Here is a 23,380-nt window from a genome sequence, read left to right on the forward strand (position 1 = left end):
GGTCGCAGTGATGAGGGTATGCATAGGCCCTGAATCAAGCCACCCTAATAATAATAATAGTATTTTACAAATAACCCTGTCAATGATTATTATTATTATATGATTAAGTATGGAATTTCATAGTTACAATAGAGATCTTCAAGAGGTTTTTGTTTCATAGCAAATTCCAAAATCCAAATGATGGAAGTACTGTCTTACCAAGAGGCTGTAATTTGTTACCATAGTTTAAAAAATAACTTTACCTGTAACAAAGTCATGATAACATTCATATCATGATTCCTGTCTCCACGACCCATGGTTTTGGCCATTTCTTGTATGAATTCATATGTTATAGAGTCATCCAATGCATCTTCTTTCAATGAATTGTCTGTTTCACTCTGTGGGATGTTTGCAATAATTTTTAGATTTCAAAGACAAAATCCAATGCCTCAACAGGGTTAATGTACTGTCAGTGGTATTTTTAAGAACCATTAAAGTAAATAAATAAATCAGGAGCAAAAGACTCGTTTAGGGAATACTCTTATGTCGCGTTCAACATGCATGGATGACCAGAGGACTGAATGGACTCAGAGACGGAAAAATTCAAAATCAGACAAAGTTTCTTTTGGACAAAAGACGACCAAGGCCGTCCTAACTAAACCTCTGACAAGAGAAGACGATTCCTCCTCAACATCTTACAATTATACAGACAAACCATACACCCTAATTGAAAACTGATGCTCTAATCTGAATAACAATAATTCTGGCTAGAGGTATCACAATTCAATGGAAGTAGAGATTATTATGTATATACCTCATCTATACAGTGTGTTTTTTGTAACTGAGATAGTGGGGGGAAATCTGAAACTATAGGAGATATAGGGAACCTGTCTTAGAAACCATGAAGTCTTTTATTTATGTAAATAGTTATGGCACAGTAATTTTTTTTTTAAATTTACTATGCTTAATTGTTTTCACAAAAAAAGCTTAATAAGTTAATTCCGCCTTCTTCCCATAGTTTCGGATTTCCCCATATATTCCCAGTTAAAAAAGACACTGTATACCTGACTTTTGTCAGATCACAGTGTCCTCAAAATGGGATTCAGATTTGTTAGTTACAACATTACGCATTACATAGTAAGTAGACAATAATTACCTGTGTGCCTAAAGCTAATATTTCATTAAGATAAGCTTGATCTACTTTGTCCATAGCTTCTTGGAAGTCGTTTCTAAAACCCTGAAACATTAAAATGATCTTCATTAGACCACCAATACTTTGTTACCTTTGTTGTTTGTTGTTTAAGTCGGGTTAAAACCCATCAGCATCCGAAATTGAGGGCAAAATCTATTTACAATTATTTGTTGTAAGTTAAGATTTGTTCGAATGGAATGATATTATTACAAAATGTTTATTGCTTTCTGTTCTACAGAATTCGATTTGCCTTTCTATTGAATAAATTATCTTGAAAATCGCACTGAAATAAATCGATACAAAAATATGTTACATTGTATGCATTTGAATCGACCTTCATAAAAATCTAATCATGTGCATAACGATGCATTTATTTTTTGATTAATAGTGAGAATCCACAGGATTGCAAAGTGAGTATTGTGTGGAATGGCATCTTTTTCGTCTAAAAAGATTTTTTTGAATCAAAATTTGTAATCAGTATGGAATTACACGAAATTCCGTATTTGCCATTACTGCCCACGAATTTAGGCAGAAGTGGGTCAAAACCCGAGCGGGATGATGGGGTATTAACCCACTGCCCACCTCTGAACACAATCCTTGCCAATTTAAGAATGTCTTAAATCTTAGTTCAGCTAGTTAACATTGCCATCGATATTGTCTTTCGTGCTCAGTGTTACCAGTGTAACTAACTTTGAAAGATACAAAAATAACAAGTTGGAAAGTCAGAATATAAATGCAACTTAAAGAGTGATACAAAATGTAGCTTTAGGTAAATAATCAACCATCGCTCTAAAGTGCCCTCAAAACTTCACAGTCTGTTTTTGTATTGAAAGTTAGTTCAATTGTCCATACAGATTAACACCTACATTTAATTTGTTGTGATATCTTACCCTATTTGCTTCCGGCTCTTGTATTTCAATTCTTCTCAACCTCTTAAAGGCCTGTACCTCACTCTCACCATACAGCAATATAGGATGTCCTCTTTCCCTCAATCTCTTTATTACTTCCGTTCTAGGCAGTGCAGCGCTTTCTGACTCTGTTTCTGATGACTCTAGTTTGTTGGCTAGAAGTATTAAATAAAAGTGATTAAGTGGAATGCTTATACAATGGGCAAGAAAGGTTTATACCATTTTTTTACCAAGGTGTATTTTTCTTTTTTTTTAATATGATATCAAGCGATAGGACGAACAAATCATATATGATCTTGGTGTTAAGTCACGTTAAGGGTACCGCCACTGTGCTCGTCACACTGAGACTTAAGTTGACAAGTCCCATGTGCCTGCAATTTCACCAGCACCTTCAAAACCAGAAGGCAGTAATGCTTATATTTCTGCTTGGCAGTAGAAATAGGTAAGGTGGCAAGTACATCCCTGGACAAACTCTTTGACAAGAAGCTCTACTGCTAGGTACTAATCGTTTCTATAAATTGGTTCAATGTAGTAGTGTGAAAGGTAATTCTAGCTCTTTTTCATCTAAATAATAGGTTAGGATTCTTTACAAGAATACACAAGGTTTTACTTTAAGTTAATTTAATGTCATTACAACAGGACATTCTTCTTCTTTTTATTTAAAAGCTAGGCTCTTATTAGTGGAGTAATTGCCAATCATCACTGTTAAGCGCTCTAAATTTTGAGTTCCTGACATGACACTACATTAACTTTTCCCTTATCTGACCTAAATAACTTCATCTTGGTCTTCCTGTGCCTCTGTTTTCTTAGGCCATTTGGTTCAAGGTTTGCACGTACTTTGTGTCTTGTTTGGATTTATCCAACACAAAACACACGTTTGCGCACAATATACGAGCAAACATTGAATGCCCCACTGAACGCACCATGCACCGCCACGAATTTGCGGTCTTAGAGCTTAAGAAAACTGTCATGACGTATTGGTGCCCAAACATCCTACCCCATTCAATTATAAGTGTTAAAAGGTATATGGGAAATGTATGGCAAAATGATATTACTTGTGAAGTATTTGGAAAACAAACCTTTGTCAGAACTGGCTTCCGTATTCTCTGTTTCATCTTGATTATTATGCGACCCATATTTCTTAAAGTATTCCTCTTGCTCTTTAGCTAAGAGTTCGCCTCTTTTGAAATACTTCCTAGGTTTGTTTGGGTCCTGAAGATGGTAAGTAAACATTGAATATCGCATCAATTTATTTTTCTTTACAGACGGGTTTTTAAAATACTCACAATTATGTTTTTCTCTTCGAGAAGTTTTCTTTTCTTTGCTATTTCTGCTTTTAAAATGTCCATGTTTGTTTATTGTTTTCGTTGTAATTAAATTTACCAAGGAAATATTACACTAACCTATCTCAAACAGCGTTGCCAATGCCAAATTGTTCAAAATCCCCAAAAATCCAGGTTAAAATCCCCATATTGGGGAATATTCCCCACAAATACCACTACTCGAGTTCTTGTTATTTTATTATAAATTCATCGCTTAAATATATAACAAAGAATTAAAAGCAAGTCATAAAATTAGATAACCTTAAATTGTTTATTAATTTTAATGAGTTTTAAAATAAATTAATATTTGACAAATTATTTAATAATTAATATGTAACATAATTATTTGTTGCATATTTGGTGACACTATGATAAGGTAGAAATAATAATTAAGTTTAAGCCTAAATTTGATATTTAGGTTGACGAGTGGCAAGTTGTGGCGTGGAAATCCAAGTGCTCAGCTTTGTTTAGCAATAACTGCCTTTTTTATACCGGGGACTAGACTGAGCAAGAGAAAGGGTCGCACACTTAACACTCATCGACTGGTAATTTTACAATTCAGAACAAAATGCTCTAATCTTACCGAATATTTTTTTATTTAAGTGGCCTTCTAATAATGCTGGCGATGTGTGATGCTGAAAAAAAATCGATATCGTTGATCATAGTGTTTTTATCATTAACCATCAAACTAGCGATACATCACCAATCGATAGAATACACACGAATGTTAGAAAATGCGAGGAACATTTTGCCCACATAGCACCAATGCCAACAAAACCCTTAATCGAGTTGAAATTACCCGTAATTTAGGGAATTCTCCACAAATTGGCAACACTGATCCCAAATAATTGTCATTAGCGTTTCTTGGTACGCATACGCAGGTGAAACGTCAAAAGTACATTATATAGAAAAAAATAACGATATACTTAACTTTACACTACCACTATATTGTGGATGCATTACATCTGGCGGCGTTGTTAACTATATAACACCATCTACCTAGATGGTGGAGTCTAAAAATGTGTGGTAAATACTTAGAGGATGGAAAAAAATTAGGGTAAATAGGTCCTAAATATGTTTTGTTTGATTGTCCGCGTCTTAGTTAGATTTTAATTCAAAACGGAATCGATTCGATCGGGTAGCCCATCCGCAATATTATAAGCCTCGACTCGGAAAAGACGCAGTTTCCGATCGATCAAAATCAAGCTGCAGAGGTGGGCAAATTATTTTCATTAGGGGCCAAAAAACAGAAAATTTCATAGGAGGGAGAATTAAAAAACAATGCATTTACTTTGGAACTTTAGAAAATATTATTGTGTAGTGTTGTTATTTTCTGTTTATGTTAACATAGGTATATATTATATTATTTTCGTCGATATCGATAAGGCTGTTAAATTATATTTCCGAAGTCCATACACTCCTACTATAGAAGGGACGTTGGCGGGCCAATATAAATAATTATTAACTACCCCATCACTCTGGGCTAGATAATAATTATGAAAATCCGATATTATGACGTCTACGTTACTACGCTAAGGTGGTAACGGTAATACATAGATCATATCGTTGGCTACGGTCTAAAAATTGAATTAAGCGTATTCCATCGTGATCGGCATCATAAACAATCAAAAATATACTTAAAGGTACTTACTAATACTTGTGATAACAAAGTATGAGTACCTACAAGTGAACGTAGTTAAGCAAAAAGGATCCAATCCACAAAATTATCAAAAAATGGTTTACATGCCTACCAAACGGTTCCTAAAGTCAGCTCATCAGCAAAAAACCAACATTATATAAACACAAATAAATATCTCTGGAGTTACAAGACATTATAAGTTTTGAAAATAAAACAAGAGTGAGAAACCGTTTTAAGCTTCAAATTGCCATATATCTCGAAACTGACTGGATGTGCATTGGGCTCTTTTTGTGTAACTACGTCCAAGTGATAAAAGAAATAATTTTTTTAACTTACTTCAACCCGTTTCGCTTATTTTTCGAAATATCTTACAGCTTTTAATGTATAATATTATTCAGCTTTTTGGTATAAAAAACAGAGTTCATCACTTCATTATCAGCCAATCCGTTGTTTAAAATAAAGATTTATAGGCCATACGTGTTTGTCAGTTCTAATGTTATCAAATCAATGAGTGAGTAACCAGAAAAATTGATGAAGTAACTATGTTTGTTGAGTAAACACCTTGGTTTGTTTTAATATTCTACCTTTTACCATTTCACACTTAAGAATTAAATTGAATTCTTCGCCACTCAGTGCTGTTTACCGTAGGTACCTACGTTTATGATTTTCTCAGAGTCTAAAATCATCGTACCACCTGGTACCAATAAGCGAACCACTGGTAGTACGGTAGGTATTTTTCAAGTCCCTACCGTACTCACTTCCGTGGTATCTATTTGTTTACTTAGACTTCGTAACGTAATGGTTTGCGATTTACGATAATAATGTACGCAGATAATCTTATCTTTATATTATCATGTAAGAAATCTATAAAAAAGTTGCTACTACGAGATCATCACCTGATTAAAGTAATTAATTGTCGAACGTAATGCAATACATTTTGAAAATTTGATATGTTATCCGATACCACTATCTTTGGGAAAAATGGTACACACACAATAGTTTTGGTTTAAATAACAAATCCTTTGTAGGTGCACGTCTTAAATACGGGTCATTTATAATTAAAATATAATGAATAAGTTTCTGTGCGTGCCTGTAATTCTGTTTTGGCTCTTTGCTCATGTACAAGGTACAGTTTTCATCACAATAATTAAATATATATTAAGACAGACAGAGAGAGAGAGAGAACAAAGGCGAAAGGATTCTAAGTTCTAGTACATTCCAGGAGCGCCGTCACAGAGGATCGTTGGTGGATATGAGCCACCTCCTCATTACGGAAGATTTCATGTCTCCCTACAAAACTTAACGGGCTATCACGTTTGTGGTGGCGCGGTTGTTTCTGATCGGCATATTATTACTGCCGCTCATTGTGTTAATGGGTAGGTATGTAATATTTATTTTATTGAATATCATGAAGTTTGACTTATTCTCATCTGATCCCCTACAATTGATAGACCGGCAATTTTAAATAAAAAATTTAAAAAAATATATTTTTCAACTCCCAATGTATTCCTTTGTATTTGTAAGGTAAGTACAGTCAAGAGAAAAAAGAAGTTTTAAAATCAAATATTCATATTGAGCAAGTGTTATAATTATCACAGTCAATCAATTTTTTTTTTGTGGTAGGTCAATAATATTAACATTTTGCAAATCACAAGTGACAAAAAATCAGTCTTAAGTAATATTTCAGATTTAAGTTTTTTTTTTGAACTTTTGAATTGGTGCACAACGTGCACTCCATGTTATTTTTGGCTCAAATAGTATTTTGGTATTTTTTAAGAAAATAACAAAGTGTTAAAGATCTTGACCGTTAAAGTATGGTTAATGTTGTTCATTTCTAATAAACTAAATAAAATGCAGTACAACCCTCAAACACAATTTCTCGTTGACTGTGCCACATTACCCAACAAAAATAAGCTTGTAAGTACCAGGGTATCAGATGGAACTAAAATATTAATATGATATGATGATAGATGCATAGGGAACCTGATGAGAATAGAAAATAATATAAAATAAAACGGATCCAACAGGGATCGGTTTTAGGGGATCAGTTAGGAATAACATAATGTTTTACTACCATGATATTCATATATTTAATGTGAAAATATTCCATTAGTTTGGTATTATTATTGATACAATATATATCGAGCGAGATTTGTGTTTACAAAGAAAAATTCCTTCGATCCGGGCAGTCTTCAATCTACATATTACATAGGTAATAATAATGATAATAATAATAATAATAATTTATTTAGCAAGGCCTAATTACAGAATAGATAACTAAAATGAAACAAGGTGCAAAATATTAGGCTATACAATTAATAATTAATAATTAAAAAAAAATAGTATCGTTGGATCCAGTTGAGTAGAAGGAATTAATGGATTACAGTAAATAATAATTGTTCATCACGCTTGCTCGTAAGTAATAATATAACGTACAGCAAAACTAGGCAGTACTTTATTATTATACAGCCTTATGGTGGTTATAGGTTTTTGCTTTATTCCTACTCAAGCTCGGAGCACGGTAGCTTTGTAGACCTAACAGGTGTGTGTGGATTGAGTGAGCACCCCATGTAAAATTATTAAAATGTTAGTCATTTAGTAAAAGTTCTGAAACAATTGTAGAAACCAATATTTCTATTTGTAAAAAGATAAAACAAGAGAAAAATAACTTAATGTGTGCTCAGTCAGTTCTCAAAGAGGGCCAGTCAGATCTACAAAAGTATTACGCTTGCATATAACATTATTGTACTAGTTTTTTGTAAAAGTTTTGTTAAACTATCGTTTTTAATAGGAAATGAAACTATTTTTCCGGATTTAAATCGCGTATATTTGTTTTTTTCAAACAAACCGATGTTTCGGGCCCTTTACAGGTCCCGGTTTGTTTGAAAAAACAAATATATGCGATTTAAATCCGGAAAAATAGTTTCATTTCCTACGTGTAATAATCGCGAAAACCTAAGAACTCAATATATCGTTTTTAATTATAGATCGATTAATGCCTGTTTCAAATTTTTACAAATACTTTCTTATGCTCACTCAATCCGCACGCTTTTAAAAGGAACCAAATAAGATAATTAAATTTCGTTTATGTCTAGATTTAACCCATTATGTCCCACTGCTGGGCAAAGTAAAAGTTACATATGAATTTGTAAAATATAAAACATGTCAGTAATGTGAAACGTTTTTGAATAATACCTAATTGTTTTTAAGTGCTCATTCAATCCTTACATTTCTGAAAAGTAACAAACGTCAATATCTTTGGATTTGTAAGTATTACAGAGACTGTAATTGGTAAAATTTTAGTTGTAAATTTACTACTAAATACATGTCGTTTCAGATTTACTTTTTATTGTTTAATTAAAAAGGTATTCGTTTTTTTTTATATGAATGAAAATCAATAATGCGAGGTGACCACACGTTATGAAAATGCCAAAATGAGCGTTCATTCATTGGTTCGTTTTCATTCATAATTTAGGTATATGCAGTGTTAATTATTGAGTATACTTACGTTATAGTCATCATAACAACTTCATTACCATTCAAACGAACAAATACGGGCTCAGGCTCGATTATTATATTATTTAAGTATTTATTGAATATTGGCTATAGAGCGACCGGTAACGAATACTAGAGAAATCAAATCGTAACATAAATAATAAAAAGTTATTAGTTTGACCTGTAACTACAAATTCGCGCCAATTTTTTTCATTCATAGATTTTGATATGTTAAGTATAATATCAAATGACGGGACGAACAAGTCGTGCGCCTGATGGTAATTGGATTGGAAGTAGATGGAACTCTACTGTTTACAAATACCATTAATAGTAATAATATATATGTTATTGTGCGTGTGATTTAAGTACCCAGCTATTTTTTCTTGACTCGAAATTTTGCAATGTTACGAATTTCGTGGATGGTGCAATCCCGCGTAAGTAGCTTTTGTAAAAAGCGCGTATCTACATAAACCCAAATTTTACAACAGCAATTACTAACATTTGAGCCAGGAAAGTTCCTCTGTAATTGTCTATTTATCGCCCTTGTGTCACAATGTAATATAATGTACATTCCTGGATACATAATTCGAGCCACCACGCGTTTTCAGCATTAAGTGCCCTAAGCTTAAACAATGTTTCATTGATCAAAAACTATTATGCAATTTTTAAACTAGTATACTAAACGTCTTTTCTATAAGTCCTTGTTGGGAATTTGGATTTGCAAAACCGGGGAAAACCTTTTCTTCGATAATAACACTATTTTTGTATTCTAGCTCTTTACGACAAAAATGCGAGGTGGCTCGAATTATGTGTCCGGGAGTATATACGAGTAAGTCTAACTAAAAGACGCCTGGAAGGTTTGTAAGCAATTGCTATAAGGTTTTCGAATTTATTTACAGTGCGGAACCGGAATACATAAAAGCCGTTGTAGGAACTACGAATTTGGCAGTTGGTGGACACGAATATGACGTTAAATCAGTTCTAATTCATGACGATTATAGTGCCGAACTAAGGAAAAATGACATAGCAATACTAGAAATCATTGGGATCTTTGACTCAAAGCACGTTGATATTTTGAAACTATATAGGAAAGAGTTACTGGAGGGTGATCCACTTACGTTGAGTGGATTTGGAGCTCAGGAGGTAATTAAAATTATTAAGATAGAATAGAGAAACCTATCTAAATAGGAGATAATTTTTGTTGTTTCTTTATGTACCTTGAAGCCGTGGAAGCAATATGGTCTGAGCTAACGCCTCTCATCCCAAACAGAGACGTTGTGGTAGGGTAGAGTGGAAAAAATTCACTTGTGCCCCCACTTGTTCACCAGGGAGGACAGCTGCTAGGGACTAGCTGAACAGGTGCTCGCAAGCAACGAGTCGTGGGTTCGAGTCCAGGCTTGCATTTCTGAGTATTTCGAAATTTATGTGCGAAATTTAATTTGGAATTTACCATGAACTTTTTAGTGAAGGAAAATTAAAATATATAGACTAATAACTATTATTATTAAACTAATATACTGTACATAATAATTTATTTACACATGAACATTCGTTAATTTTAATCAATTTATTTTTCAGCCTCACGGCGTTTCCAGTGACCAAATGTATGCTTTAAACTTAACAGTATTTAGCCAGGAAACATGTAGATTTGCAATGCGATACAATAGAGAAGTGTTCGACGAAATGTTCTGTACGTTTATTCAACTGGGGCAAGGAACTTGTCACGTAAGTACGAGTTGGTATAAAGTAAATTTGCAAAAAACATAAAGCAAGTCGATCGACAAGAGGCAGCGACAACCGGCTGACAATAACAGAATTAAATTTGTCAGTGTATATTTTATACTATTACAATCGAAATAAGGTATAAATTGCAATGCTCTGAGACCGCCTTCGGTGCATCGCGGCACATTGCTCTCTGCATCTGCACTGGCCCTTAATGATCTTTTGTTTTGTCAGTCCCAGTCTGCTGATATCGGTTGCACATGGGGATGACTCAGAGAAAGAATAGCAATATATAGATAAGACAGCGATGTGTTACGAAACGTGATATAATGATAACAGAAAATGCGGAGAAGATCCATAATCGAAGATTGATAGCACGCGAATGTGCATAAAATTTAGATAAAATGTTTCGACATTAGACTGTTACATTATATTTAGAGTTCGCTCTAAATGCTTCACATTGTCGAATGAGGCTGTATTTAAAAAAGGCAGTCGATAAATAATATCCGGAATAAATGAGCGTGTATGAAAGGACTATCAATCAAAGCAAAAGTTTAGGATCATGGCATACTACCTTTATATTGTTGTCTCTGCCTACGACATCGACGGATAGGCGTGATAAAATGAATACCTATTTATTTATATTAACCATTTCATTTCAATTCATTTTGACAATTAACAGTAGGTAACTAAACAAAATATACAAGCGAAGTTCTCGAAGTCGATGCGGCCACGGTTATAAAAGTAATAGGCCCGTGTGGACTATTTTGCCAGGATGTGACTTACTTTTTGCAATTTGTTATATGTTGGGTACTTTCCTTCAAAAAAAAAAAAATTATGCCAGAGTATAGATAGATGAAAATGAGCAATTTTATGCTGCTCTAGTGGGATTTACTCGACAACAACAGTGTCTTATTTGCTGTTGCCATTTTGTAGTGACATTTTTTAAATAATAACATTAAAACGGCGGCGATAATTGACATTTTGCGGGAAATACAATCAATATTTTTATTTTATTTCAGGGAGATTCCGGTAGTCCTATACTGAAAGACGGTCAGTTGGCTGGTGTGGTCTCATGGGGTATTCCTTGCGCTGTTGGATTTCCTGATGTTCATACAAGAATCAACCCCTATTTATTTTGGATATTTGAAGAAATGGGAAAAAGCAACGATTGCTATAGGCGTCAATAAGTTTCATTACATCTTTAATTTTGAAATATTTAGTTGCAAAATTTATTGAATTATCAAGTGTTTGCAATTGATTTAATTTCAATAAACAGAACAAAGTACCTAACGTAAAGTCTATTTAGTACAGTCGATACAATGAAAGTGGGAGTAAATAATTTCTTCCGACGATTACAGCAGACTGAAGCAATTAATCTTTGCAATTAATATCTGCTGCTACTGAAGACAGTTTCAAGGACGTGCAAATTTTGATAGTTTGGACACATGTATCTGGAAGTTTTAGAGCGGTATTAATTCAGTGTACAAACTTACGAGTTTTTAATAAATTCCGTTTCCAGGAACTTAAATAACTCACTGTATATGATCGACAATCTCTCTTCAGCTCCAGGAGAACAGCCATTACTGGTCTCCCATGGGCGCATTGAAATGGTGTCTTGCATTCCGATAACTGATTGAGAAGCTCCACACATTCATTCTTCGATAATTTGTCGCCGAATTTTATAGCGTATCTGCAAGCCTGGATAGAAAAATAAACATATATTTACATAAGTAAATAAACTACCAAAATAGTTTCATGGGATGATTTATGGTTACAATCTTTACCTCGCTGAAAACAAGATCCATAATAGTTTTTGGATACAAAGAGACGCAGCCTTTTTGTAGCTTCATGGCATTTATTTCTTCAGAAATTATATTCTTCACAGCTTTCGTAACTACCGCTACCTGTAATCATATAAGTTATTATTTAAATTTAATTTACACAGGTCGACAAACGACCGTTTTGAACAATTTGATATCTCGTACCTGTCTAGGATTTTTACCCAAAATGGCTTCAGGAATAGCACTAACTGTCACTTCCCTATCATTTAAAACAGTCCAGTTCAAGCCAAACTGTGAAAACTTGTCTTTATAATTGTGCAGATAAAGAATATCCTCCTTAGGTAGCTTCAATATAAATCCATCTAATGTTATGCTCTTCCATTTGTCGTCGATTAAGTAATCTGTATTCAAGGATATTGGTTTTCAAAGAGTTAATAATATTAATTTGATTCACAAATAAGTATAGTCGCAAACCTGCTAAATTGTTTTCTAATCTTATTCTTTCGTGGACTGCGTGTTGATCGAATAATACAAGGTATTCCGAAATTTCAAGAGACTGATAACATTTGCCCTTTATTTGAGCTGCTATGAATTTTTCATCCACTTGACCTAAAACCTGTAAAAATAGGTTACATTACAATTACTGTATAAGAATAATTACCTTTACGCAATTCAATTGGGCTCCACTTGATTACCTTGGCCTGTTTTAGAGAATCAGCGTTGAAAATCAGAGAAGCATTGTCTTTCTTCAGTTTATTGTCAGCCTTTTGAATTTCTTTAGTTGTTAAATCTTTTATATTTTGAATACCTGGTTGTAACATCTCAGAAGTCACTTGTACATTGTTGGCAAAGTCGTCATAAAGAGTCTGGAATTAAGGACATTTTTAACTATATGTGTGCAGTAGCTGTAATTAATTGTTGTTGATTTCGTTAATATAATAATGTTTTTTACCTTTTCAAAATAATCTTTGTTTAAATTATAGTCACATACGGTTTTTGTCTGGCAGTTTTCAAATATCGGAGACATACCTGTTAAAAATCAATTTTAAATGTATTAGCTCATATCCTTTTTGTGTGTTCAGAATCATATGTATTACCTTTTGGAATGAATCGAAGTCTGTTTCGAATGGTAAAATTGTCTCCACCCTTTTTATTAAAGTCGTACATGGGTAGAGGTTTTGTAGTATTTTCAATATTAATATTATTTTTTGTACCACACGATATAAATACTTTATCTATGGTTTGTCGATTGTACAAATGATATGATGCATCATTGATCCCCTTAATGATACCTTCACTGGAATTTCTTGGTGCACTTACATACGCGTCTTTATCAAGGAAGGATGAATTTATATAAAATTCATCATTAAACAAAGAATCATTATTTTGACGAATACTGTGATCTATAATTTCAACATCTTGGCTGTGTACGATCTCACAAATCTCTAAAGGCTCTATATTTATTTCTGAAGTTTTTTGTATTAAATATTCTTGAGATTCAGACACGAATACAACATTTACATTGTCCGTGGTGTTTATTGATTTCCTACTATATTGTAGATTGTCACTATTGCTATGTTTCGTATAATTTTGGTCACATCTGTGGGCGTCCAGATTTTCTGGGAGACCTGCATGTTTCTGATGATTGTAGCCATCTGGTGTAATGTGCAAAGCATCTAAAGTGTATGTTTCATCAAAAATGTTGTATTTATGTCGTAAGGGCTGGTGATTCTGATCTGGCAATGTGTAAGTCAGGTGATAATCACTATGTTTTCTTTCGTTTAAAACAGACTCCTCGTTAGTTTTCGCAAAACTTTGAACGCAACTTCGGACTAAATGATCATTACTTCTTGTTGAGCAATCAATTGCTACTGACTCTTGTTGAAAATTCCACATGTGTTGAATATCAAAGATAGATTTCTTTATATCGTTTTGTTTGTTATGTTTAAAATCAATTATTTTCTGGACATTGGTTTTATATCTTTCTCTGGTATTTTGTGTATGATTTGGTATTACGAAATCATCTTCAGATTGTGTTGAGATAAAGTGCTTATTGATATTGTTGTCTATTGTTTCATGAACATTACACTGGATAAGTCTACTATTATGGCTATCGTAAGTTAATCTTGGAAATAGTGGTATTTCTGAGCCACGATGAACGTCACTAGAACACGAGGGCCTTAAAGGAGGAAGTTCATTAATTTCAATTAAACTTGACATTCTTTCCCGAGTAACGTTACTGGTGACACGATCGATTGTTTGTTGAGTAGTCAATATTGTCTTGACTAAATCGTACGAGGATTTACAAGGCATTTTCTTCCAGCCATCCCACACGCGATTATCAAAGCTGCAAGGGCTAAATCTCGGCGATAAAGGCATGTAATCGTGTAGAACTATTTCTGCAATTTTCTTACGAATAGACACGTTTTTGTTGTCTTGAATTATATTACTGTATTGAACTGTTTCGTTGACCACTATTTTTTGTTTTCGTTTCTTCTTGTAACTTAATAAATCTTCAACTTTTTTACTTAGCATATTGCATCTTTGATTAATGGAATCGGTTACTTTTTCAAAACGACTTAACAGAGGATCTTGAAGTATATTATTTTTAACTTTTCTGTTAGTATTTTTTTTTATCTGTGTATGTTTTGATTTCTTGCTCGATATAACTTTGTTTTTAATAGTTTTTTCTTTAGTTTCTACTTTCTTGGAGGATTTTTGAAGTAGCCTAGTCTTTCTGTGTTTTTTATAGTTGTTCATATATTCATTTAATTGACATAAATGTTTTTCCTTCTTGTTTTTCGTAGTATTATGTCGGAGCTTTTTTTCGTTCTCTACACTTTTATTTATTACCCTCATTTTGGATTTATTCGTCGGTTCTATTTTTTTTACTTTTTCCTTGACTAGAGAGTTTTTAGGGACGTTTACAACATGAAGACCATTTTCACTAATGTCGTTTACGTTATCACAGTTTATGTCTTCATGCGTTATTGATGAACGAGTTTTTTGGGGAATTATTTTGGACAAAGAAATTTTAGGAATTTTCTTTTTAATTTTCCTTTTAGCTAATTTTCCTGTAAGTAAATCAGTCACATTTACCATATGCCTTATTCTTGTATAAAAATAATAAGTAGATCCTTACCTTTGATACCATTTTGCATTTGTGAAACAGCTGGCCTCTTTGAATTACTACCTAGTATTTTATCCATAATTTTTTTAACTTCATTTTTTACTTCATTCCCTTTATCTTGATCTACTGCTTCTTTCATAACAGTTTGTTTAATTTCTCTTAAATTGACATCTCCGCCGTAGAAATTTACTAATTTTTCCAATAGTTTGCTTATTTGGTCCCAGTTTTTAAATTCAAAAACCGATTGTTTTGGTGTGTAGCTAATATCATAATCGTAATAAGGACAAGATATGGACACCAAGTAGAATGGTATTTTGCCTTTAGGCAATTCGGTGTCTTCACTATTAAAACAAATCTGCAATCACTATTGAAAGTCAGTATGAAATATGATGAAATTTGAATATATAATAATTACAGGAAAATGGTTCTAGCAGACTGTCTATGCTTTTTAAAGCTATTAAACACTACCATTTTTTTAAATTTGTGAATGGCAATGAAAATACCTTCAAAATTCATAAACATCTAGGACCGCTTTTCCTGTAGCTATAAGGAGGCTGCACTTGCTGAACCGTGTCATATTTCCAATCTGTAGGTATAACTAATAGAAATAGAAATGAAACCCCACCTTCGATTTTAAATTCCTTTTCTTCTCATAGTTCAACTTGAGTGCTTTAGATAAATTGTGATTTATTATACTTTGAATTTTCCCGTTTTGGACAATTTTCCCATTAAGAAATATCAATTGTTTTTTATTCTGCTCTGTATCCCTCTTTCCAATAAATGCTGTTACTTTGTATTGGTTCTTTTCCACTTTAAGTTCTTGTAAATCTGTTTTTTTTATTCCATATATTGAACTCAGAGTTTGATAAATATCTCGGTTCTTATGTATCTTGAATATTATTTCATTTTTTGTATCATCTCTTAAGCTTAAAGATGTGTTGGTATGCAGCAATGACAATTGCTCAAGAAAATGTTTTATGTCATTAATTTCACTTAATGCATTGATCGATTTCTTTTGAATACTCAAATTGTAAAGAAATCCTTTTATTTCCACCTGTAAAATTAATCAGTCTATAGTATAAATGAAACTATTCTGATCATGCGACCTATAAAGAGCCCGAAACATTGGCTTGTTTGAAAAAATAAACACACGCGAGTTTAAATCCGAAAAATTAAACTCTAGCCAAATTTGATGTAGAATAACTCAATGTCAACAAACAAAAACGTGATTTTTAGAGTTTTCACCTTATTTACGGTTACCACAATAATATGAATATGAAGATTTCTCCAAAATTCAATACGGCTGTTGATAATACTAATCTTGAATACATATCTGTGATGAATTTTGTTCAATAGAATGTTTAAATCATTAGTAAGTGATTTGAAAGCAACAAGAATTACCAGTAATTAATTATTTATACAACTGTGTCATCCCTAATAATTTGAAAGGAGGGATTTGATGATTTTTTATTTCAAGGGAGAGATTACTACCATCAGAGTTGTAGCAGTAACTCAAGTTCAGAATAGGAAATTAATGCTTAATGAGATATAACAATAATAAGACTTTATCATTGTAAGTCAATGGACTTTATAATATATTTATAAAATATGTCAAAGTATCTCACAAATAAATCTCATACAGTGTGATTTTTTGAAAAACATTTTATTAAATTTGATCAACTTCTGCTGTTCAAATTTTTCTTCCGATACAATGAAATGATCCTTACAAGAAATTGAGTCGATAGGCATTAAATAAAAATTGTCAATATTATTAATTTTTATGGACAACACATGTTAAATCAAATTGACTATGTAAAATTTGTTGTCACAACAAAAAGTCTTAATTATATGAAAGTATTATGGTTTCGGATTTCCCCATACTGTTCCAGTAGGTACAAAAACACACTGCATAACGAACAAAAATTTTTTTGATAAAATTTTTATTCAATTGATATTCAAATATTTTTTTGTGAAATTACTTCACTAGTTTGTTATAATTATTACTACAAAGATCGAACACTTACAAAAAATTCCTTCGATCCAGCCGGATTAGTTTAATTTCCTTTGATTCGAATTTTTTTGAGCATAACACTTTTTGCTTTCACTTTATGTATGACATAACATACTATCTTTTTAATCTAAGCATGTCACGGTATTTATGAGTATGTAGGTGTCCCAAAAACCGACCTCAAAAGTTCGTGGAATTACAACTATTTGCCAAGTTTTATTGCAATCGGATACCGGAAAGTGCGCGAAACCGAATTCATCCCCTAGTTTGCCACCCTTAGAAGTACCCTCTTTCCAACAAAAAATAAAGATTAAAATCGGTTCACGAGTTATCAACAAAGTACAAAAAAAAACACACTGTTGATTTGAGAACCTCCTGCTTTTTTTGAAGACGGTTAAAAATTATAAATGAAATGAAGGGGCTCCCGCACTTCTAGACTCGCGGCGAGCAGGAGAGTAGAAATAAAGCAAAAAACTCATTACCGCTATAAAATGTAGGCCATATGATAAAAATACCGCCTTGTTTTGCTGCACACTACGAGATACTTACGAGCAAGTGTGATGAAAACCGTTGTGCCGCTGACGACAATATATAGAAACCAATTGTTAAAAACAATAAAAACTTACAGTCGTTCCCTTTGAAGGTCTCTGTTTACTGTCCATAATGTTTTGTTCTTTTCCTTTATAAAAAAATTTATACCACGTGTCATCTAAATCTTCATGTCTCGAAGTTATTTTGACGCTTTGTGAAACTTCAATGATGTTTGCCAAAGACTGACCGCGGAAGCCATATTTGTTTGGAGCTGATTTCAATGCCGTCAAATCAACAAATTTGCTTGTTGTATGTTTCTGTCCAAGTAAATTGAAATCAATTTTTCTCACTCCACATCCATTGTCAATAACTTGTATTACGTTTTCTTCAATACTAAGTCGAATCGCTATTGATGTCGAAGCCGCGTCCAAGGAATTGTAAACCTGTATTGAAACATCGTAAGAAGTTAAAATGAAATGTTTTTAAAACTTAAAAGAAGGAATTAAAAACGTTTAATTACCAATTCCTCAACTGCTCTTCTATAGCTAGTTATTTTGTTAGATGCATGCAGTAACGTTTGAAAATCGCTAGGTATTTTTCGTAACGACATTGTTAAGGTATTGCCAGAGATGTTTTGTTTTCGTAATTTATGAAAAACATGACATGCTCATATTTTTGTTTCTGCAGAAGAACATTTTCTTTTTTCAAATTTCGATTCATGAATGTTTGGCAACTACCAAACAGTGAATAGATATGCAAACTTTTCTATGTAATCTCGTTCAATGTAAACGCAACTAATCATAAAAGTACTGTTGTGGCTATGTACCTGTGTAGCTAATTATCTTTTTCTTACAACGTATTTAATTAATCAGTAGCAGTAGAGCTTCTTGTGAAAGAGTTCGTCCACCCAACTTATTTCTGCCGCCAAGCCAATGTCAGCATTATTGCGTTCCGGATTTTAAGGGTAGGGGTGCTGGTAAAATTAGAGGCACATGGGACTTGTCAACTTAACACAAGTTGACGTGTCAGGGTGACGGGTGCAGAGTTGCAGTGTCCCTCCGTTCTTTTCGTTTTAAAGCTCTGAGTGGCACTGCAACTGTTATGGACAGACGTGTCGCGTATCACCAGGCCCACGACTTGTTCATCCCATCACTTGATATTAAAAAAAAATTACCTATACAAAACAATATCTACCTACCTTAGACTATCCACCCTCTAATCTACCTACGTACTCAGCGATATGTCAAAATCAATTAGTGAAACTAGTAGGTATCAGTGGATTTAATTCTTGTTGATTTACTACTCTGTTACTCTAGAATTTCTTTCATAAAGATCGCAATATACCAATAGTCTACACGTCTATCTGTCAGTCTACGATAAGCTGTAAGCAATTAACCATGAATAAACACCTCATTTTATTTATTACTATAGTAGTCTACATTTACAATGAATCGTAATCGATTGGTTCAACCCTGAACTACAGAAATTGAAATGTTTGCTGGGTGAAGTGGCGATGGCCAGGTAGTCAACACACGCGGGCCCATGTGTTTGACCGTATTACACGGTGAAATGCCCTGAAAATTCTGAGTTTAGTAACAAGCCAATGAAAAAGACAATAATAGTTATGAAAACACCAAAGTTGCAGTTCTCGCAATTGTTTGTAATTTGTATAAAAAATAATAAATAATATAATAATAATCAATTCTTTATGGGATTAGAAAAGTAACATTTAATTGTGAGGCTCTAGATTCCGAGTTAGGTTGCCTTATAAATCCTGTGTTACGATAAATAATCAGTGTCAAAATTGTATATGTAACGCTGAAAATTTTTATACTTCAAAGTAATTTTGCATCTTTTAAAACTAACGATAAGTTTTGTAATTGTTTATGTAGAAAAAGATTGTTGTGCCTAAATTTGATAAGTGAGATCATGTCTTTGGAGGAGGAGATTAAACTTTTCTGGGAATATGTTAAGCGGTAAGATCTTTATTTTCATTGAAAATATTTGAAGTTCTATTTTCAAAATAAATAATGTTTGTTAAGACGATACGTGTATAAAGACGTATCTAAGTACATGCTTTGTGTATTAGGTACTTAACGAAAAAGTTTCTGAAAACATGCCTCATATCGTCCGCTTAAAGGTTAAACCACATAAGTGACATTTTCCACAAAAAGCCATAAAATTGTATGGGTATAGTAAGAAAATCAGGATCTTTCTGGAGGTAAAACTCAATAATGAAAAGCTATAAAATTACAGTTTTACCAGTACAGCTATGTAATTTAGATGCGTTTTGTGAAAAATGTTACTTACCTATGTGATTTTACTTTGTTTTGTCCTTATCTATGAAATGTACATTTTTTAATAGCCAATTTAACCGAACGGCTATTTTATAGATAACATCTTTTATTAAGGACTGAAAATTAATTACAGTGTATGTAATATTTTTGTGACAACAATTAGTATTATTTATTTTTCCGAACATAAAAATATTAATTCGTAGGAAACAAGCGTGTCAGGCTTGTTATCACAGCATATCGGGTATCTAAGTTAGTACTGACCTAATGTGCCTTAACCAGTACGTTAGAAAAGTTCACCGGTACGTTCGGCAAACCAATGGATTTGAAATCGATACGAAAAACAGGGCAGCGGTCATCATGTCTAGGTGACATGAAAAAGTAATAAGGCGAAAATTGCCATCGCGTGACAGAACATATCCATTGATTGTTACTTTAGTAAGGTCTTTAATACGGAATTTTATTTATTCACGAAACAGACTTTTCTAGGGCAATCTATAATCTTGCCTAAAGAATAGATCGCAAAGCTACCATATTCATTTTATTCAAAACAAAAAGTTTCAACCCACGTCAGAACTTTTTGCTTCATCAGTTATTTAGACTTTGAGCGTTATTGCCTGTTATAATACACTGTGTATTTTTTAGTTTGACGGACAAAGAATAGGCTATTCAAGAACTAACCTAATTAATATTTCCATAAGATTTCTGCTTAAGTTGTGTCTCCTTCGTTACGACTTCGTTTTTGGACAAGGGCAAAGTCAAGTTTTTACTTGAAATTTTAATTATAGTATCATAAGTTTCAATAAAATATGACAGGAGACATGTATTTTTAATTAAAGTTTACATAGCTACTATATGCAACTCATCGAAGAGAAATTTGCAAAACGTTCTATGAATAAAGGGTTACTGAAAATAAGTATTCCAGTGCTTTTTGTGACGTTTACAACCTTTGAATTTAAGGATTGAATGACCTGACTAAAACTAATATGCCCAGTACCTATCACTTATCAATAAGCAATCTACGTTTCGGATTCCAAAGTCTTTAGTAGTCACTATCTGCTGTGCGTAAAGATAGAGACGGGTCACTATTGTCCCGGGAAACAATGTCCCGAAGATAAGTCGCAATTCCTGATATAAATGATGAGTTGTCATGGAACAGTTTTAGTATAAATAAGTTAAGAATTTGTAAAGTGCAACAGATTAGTTTGAGAGGCAGTCAGTAGCACTTGACGAAGAAGGTAAGTTGCAATCATCCAAATTTGTTTGACTTTGTTATATAACTTACGTAAACTACCTAATTACTACGTAGACTAACTAAGTTAAGTAAATGGATATGTATTATCATGGACCATGATCTTTATGAGTCCCGAAAAAACGTGTTGAAGTTATAGTAACTTGTTTGCTTTTCAGATGTACAAAATACCAGCATTTGTATTGGTACTAACAGCTACAGCACTAGCAGCTGAAATTACGTCTTCCTATGCTTTATTGGACAAGAATGCAGCTTTCCAACCCGATCTCAAAACGGAACCTATCCTACCTATACCTATTTTCAAAAAGGACAGCAAGGATGAACGACGTCCTGTATACAGAGCTGAGAGCAGAGTCCACATAGAGCCAGTAAAGCCGTTAAGCCCTATTGTAAAACATGATATGTTGGCCGATCAACCAGCGCCCGCGGGAACTACTGAAATTAACAGAGTTGTAAGTTACATTTAAAATATCGTTCGAATATGCACTTTCTAAGTATTATCCAATATAAATGTCAGGAAGATGATATCCTTTAGCTAGTTCCCATATTCCAGGATTGTAAAAGTATATACATGGACTTTGTATGTTACGTTGTGTGCTTAATCTAAGGACTGTGTTTCCAGGATACTCTAACAATTCCCAATTATGGATTCGTGGCTGCGCCAGCTGAAGTCGCATACCCCGATGTCCCTTATGCACCTGGCTATGGCTATGATTCCGGATATGGAACTTCTAACAAGTAAATATTTTCGTATTCGGACAAGGACGACAAACATCTGCTGTCAAATTTTGTTCAAAAATGAAGGGCTGGCCATCATGTTTGCTTCTTTGTTTTTGTTTAGTGTTTTTGTGGATTTTATTTTTATTTCAGTAGTATGTTTTAAGCTGTTGTTAGTATATACGTAAATAATGCTGAAAATGCCATTAATATCATCCTTTTTGTTTCAGCTATGACGTGTATGCAAATGGTCCGAATAGTTATTTGATGGAGCCTGACACATCTGCCTTCAGTTTACTCTGGAGCCAAGTTCCTGATTCTAGAGTAAGTAACTACTTCTTTTATACATTCAATATTCCCAAATTCATATTCTACAAAATGCTTAAATTAAATTTTGAATTCAGCTAATTCCAATTGAAAAAAAGTTAAAGTTTTATTATTTATTTATTTTTTATTTATTTTAAACACTAAGAATATTACAAAAATATATATACATCACACCCTTAAACCTACATTTGTTTGTCCGGGTGCTGCACGTTAACTTTAATTTTATGATTCTGCATTTTCAGACAATGGTCAGCTACGTCGGCAGGACCTTCGTATGGATGTTCAACAGTATCTTCACTTTGCTTATCGGTTCATTGCTCACTGTTGGAGTCTGTTCTTACACCAATCTCTGCTCTATCACTTTCCATGGTGTCGGGCCCATCCATGAAGAGATGAGATCCCTTATGAGTCCTGAACGTTTGGAGAAAATCAGCCATGCCGCAGATTTCGTTAAGACTGCAATAAATAAGTACCAGAAAATCCAGAAAGTCACCGACCGCAATGGTCAGAGAAAACGGCGTGCTGCTTTCTATAGAAAATATTAATTTATAATTTGTGTCCTAAAAAGTTCAAAATTCAAATCTATTTAAACAACCAAATTGCTTTGGAATTCCTTTTTATTCAATAAATACTTGATACAATAAATTACTTATTTGTTAAATTACACTACTAAACAACTATACACAAATTAGTTTTTTCCGTACAGTTCATGTATCTTATCATACGCCTGATAAAATAAACTTTCTACTTCGTCTAAATAAGGGATATTCTGCCCAATTAATCTAAGTTCACGGGTAAATGGTCTCTCGATGGTGAGGGTGCAAAAAGGCGTGAAGGCACAGAATCCAATAACCAGACCCGCTCCTAAGGCGATCCAGAGGCCTTTTTTGATTATCATCTTCACTACTAATAAGGCTTTGGAGATTATACCGGTGATAGCGACAGCAATAACTTTACCGATGGTTATAACTGCAGTCTGTAAAAATTGTACACCATATTAGATGCTAAATTATTCAACAGAACAATGACCATAATATAGGTTAGTGTTTTTATATGATGTAAAATAATATATCACTTCAA

General features: G+C 33.2%; 4 protein-coding genes across 4 annotated transcripts; 2 read left to right on the forward strand and 2 right to left on the reverse strand.

Moving 5' to 3' along the window:
* Window positions 1–215: 215 nt before the first annotated feature.
* LOC113229225 (pre-mRNA-splicing factor 18) lies at window positions 216–3,428 on the reverse strand. Its single transcript, XM_026462752.1, has 5 exons — window positions 3,366–3,428; window positions 3,159–3,291; window positions 2,062–2,234; window positions 1,136–1,216; window positions 216–377 (listed from the first exon to the last, which is right to left on the reverse strand). Exons 1-5 carry the CDS (start codon window positions 3,426–3,428, stop codon window positions 216–218), a joined length of 612 nt encoding a protein of 203 aa, XP_026318537.1.
* Window positions 3,429–6,043: 2,615 nt separating this feature from the next.
* Window positions 6,044–11,572, forward strand: LOC113229280 (chymotrypsin-1-like). The gene is made up of 5 exons (XM_026462825.1): window positions 6,044–6,166; window positions 6,263–6,416; window positions 9,435–9,678; window positions 10,114–10,260; window positions 11,280–11,572. Exons 1-5 carry the CDS (start codon window positions 6,109–6,111, stop codon window positions 11,445–11,447), a joined length of 771 nt encoding a protein of 256 aa, XP_026318610.1. The 5' UTR covers window positions 6,044–6,108; the 3' UTR covers window positions 11,448–11,572.
* A 131-nt stretch (window positions 11,573–11,703) lies between these two features.
* LOC113229226 lies at window positions 11,704–18,320 on the reverse strand. The gene is made up of 12 exons (XM_026462754.1): window positions 18,231–18,320; window positions 17,806–18,153; window positions 15,797–16,225; window positions 15,184–15,526; window positions 14,934–15,115; window positions 13,139–14,450; window positions 12,994–13,070; window positions 12,737–12,907; window positions 12,516–12,657; window positions 12,246–12,442; window positions 12,045–12,164; window positions 11,704–11,958 (listed from the first exon to the last, which is right to left on the reverse strand). Exons 1-12 carry the CDS (start codon window positions 18,318–18,320, stop codon window positions 11,737–11,739), a joined length of 3,633 nt encoding a protein of 1,210 aa, XP_026318539.1. The 3' UTR covers window positions 11,704–11,736.
* A 3,238-nt stretch (window positions 18,321–21,558) lies between these two features.
* Window positions 21,559–22,874, forward strand: LOC113229227 (the record flags this gene model as incomplete). The annotated part of the gene is made up of 4 exons (XM_026462755.1): window positions 21,559–21,708; window positions 21,879–21,994; window positions 22,204–22,297; window positions 22,543–22,874. Coding segments are annotated over 4 exons (663 nt in total), but the record flags the coding sequence as incomplete, so codon positions are not given.
* Between the last annotated feature and the right edge of the window lie 506 nt (window positions 22,875–23,380).

The sequence above is a fragment of the Hyposmocoma kahamanoa genome, unplaced genomic scaffold, assembly GCF_003589595.1.
Source record: "Hyposmocoma kahamanoa isolate Upper Pololo Valley unplaced genomic scaffold, ASM358959v1 296, whole genome shotgun sequence".
In the NCBI taxonomy this organism is placed as follows: Eukaryota; Metazoa; Arthropoda; class Insecta; order Lepidoptera; family Cosmopterigidae; genus Hyposmocoma; species Hyposmocoma kahamanoa.

What these genes read in the sequence shown, in the direction of transcription:
- LOC113229225 (XM_026462752.1), bottom strand. Translation starts at nt 3,428, where the DNA reads ATGGACATTTTAAAAGCAGAAATAGCAAAGAAAAGAAAACTTCTCGAA. An exon ending in TCGAAGAGAAAAACATAATT is followed by an intron (nt 3,292 to 3,365) that starts GTGAGTATTTTA and finishes TACCATCTTCAG; the next exon opens with GACCCAAACAAACCTAGGAA. An exon ending in GGAAGCCAGTTCTGACAAAG is followed by an intron (nt 2,235 to 3,158) that starts GTTTGTTTTCCA and finishes TAATACTTCTAG; the next exon opens with CCAACAAACTAGAGTCATCA.
- LOC113229280 (XM_026462825.1), top strand. Translation starts at nt 6,109, where the DNA reads ATGAATAAGTTTCTGTGCGTGCCTGTAATTCTGTTTTGGCTCTTTGCT. An exon ending in GCTCTTTGCTCATGTACAAG is followed by an intron (nt 6,167 to 6,262) that starts GTACAGTTTTCA and finishes AGTACATTCCAG; the next exon opens with GAGCGCCGTCACAGAGGATC. An exon ending in TGGGGCAAGGAACTTGTCAC is followed by an intron (nt 10,261 to 11,279) that starts GTAAGTACGAGT and finishes ATTTTATTTCAG; the next exon opens with GGAGATTCCGGTAGTCCTAT.
- LOC113229226 (XM_026462754.1), bottom strand. Translation starts at nt 18,320, where the DNA reads ATGTCGTTACGAAAAATACCTAGCGATTTTCAAACGTTACTGCATGCA. An exon ending in GAAGAGCAGTTGAGGAATTG is followed by an intron (nt 18,154 to 18,230) that starts GTAATTAAACGT and finishes GTTTCAATACAG; the next exon opens with GTTTACAATTCCTTGGACGC. An exon ending in TGGATCTTGTTTTCAGCGAG is followed by an intron (nt 11,959 to 12,044) that starts GTAAAGATTGTA and finishes TTTTCTATCCAG; the next exon opens with GCTTGCAGATACGCTATAAA.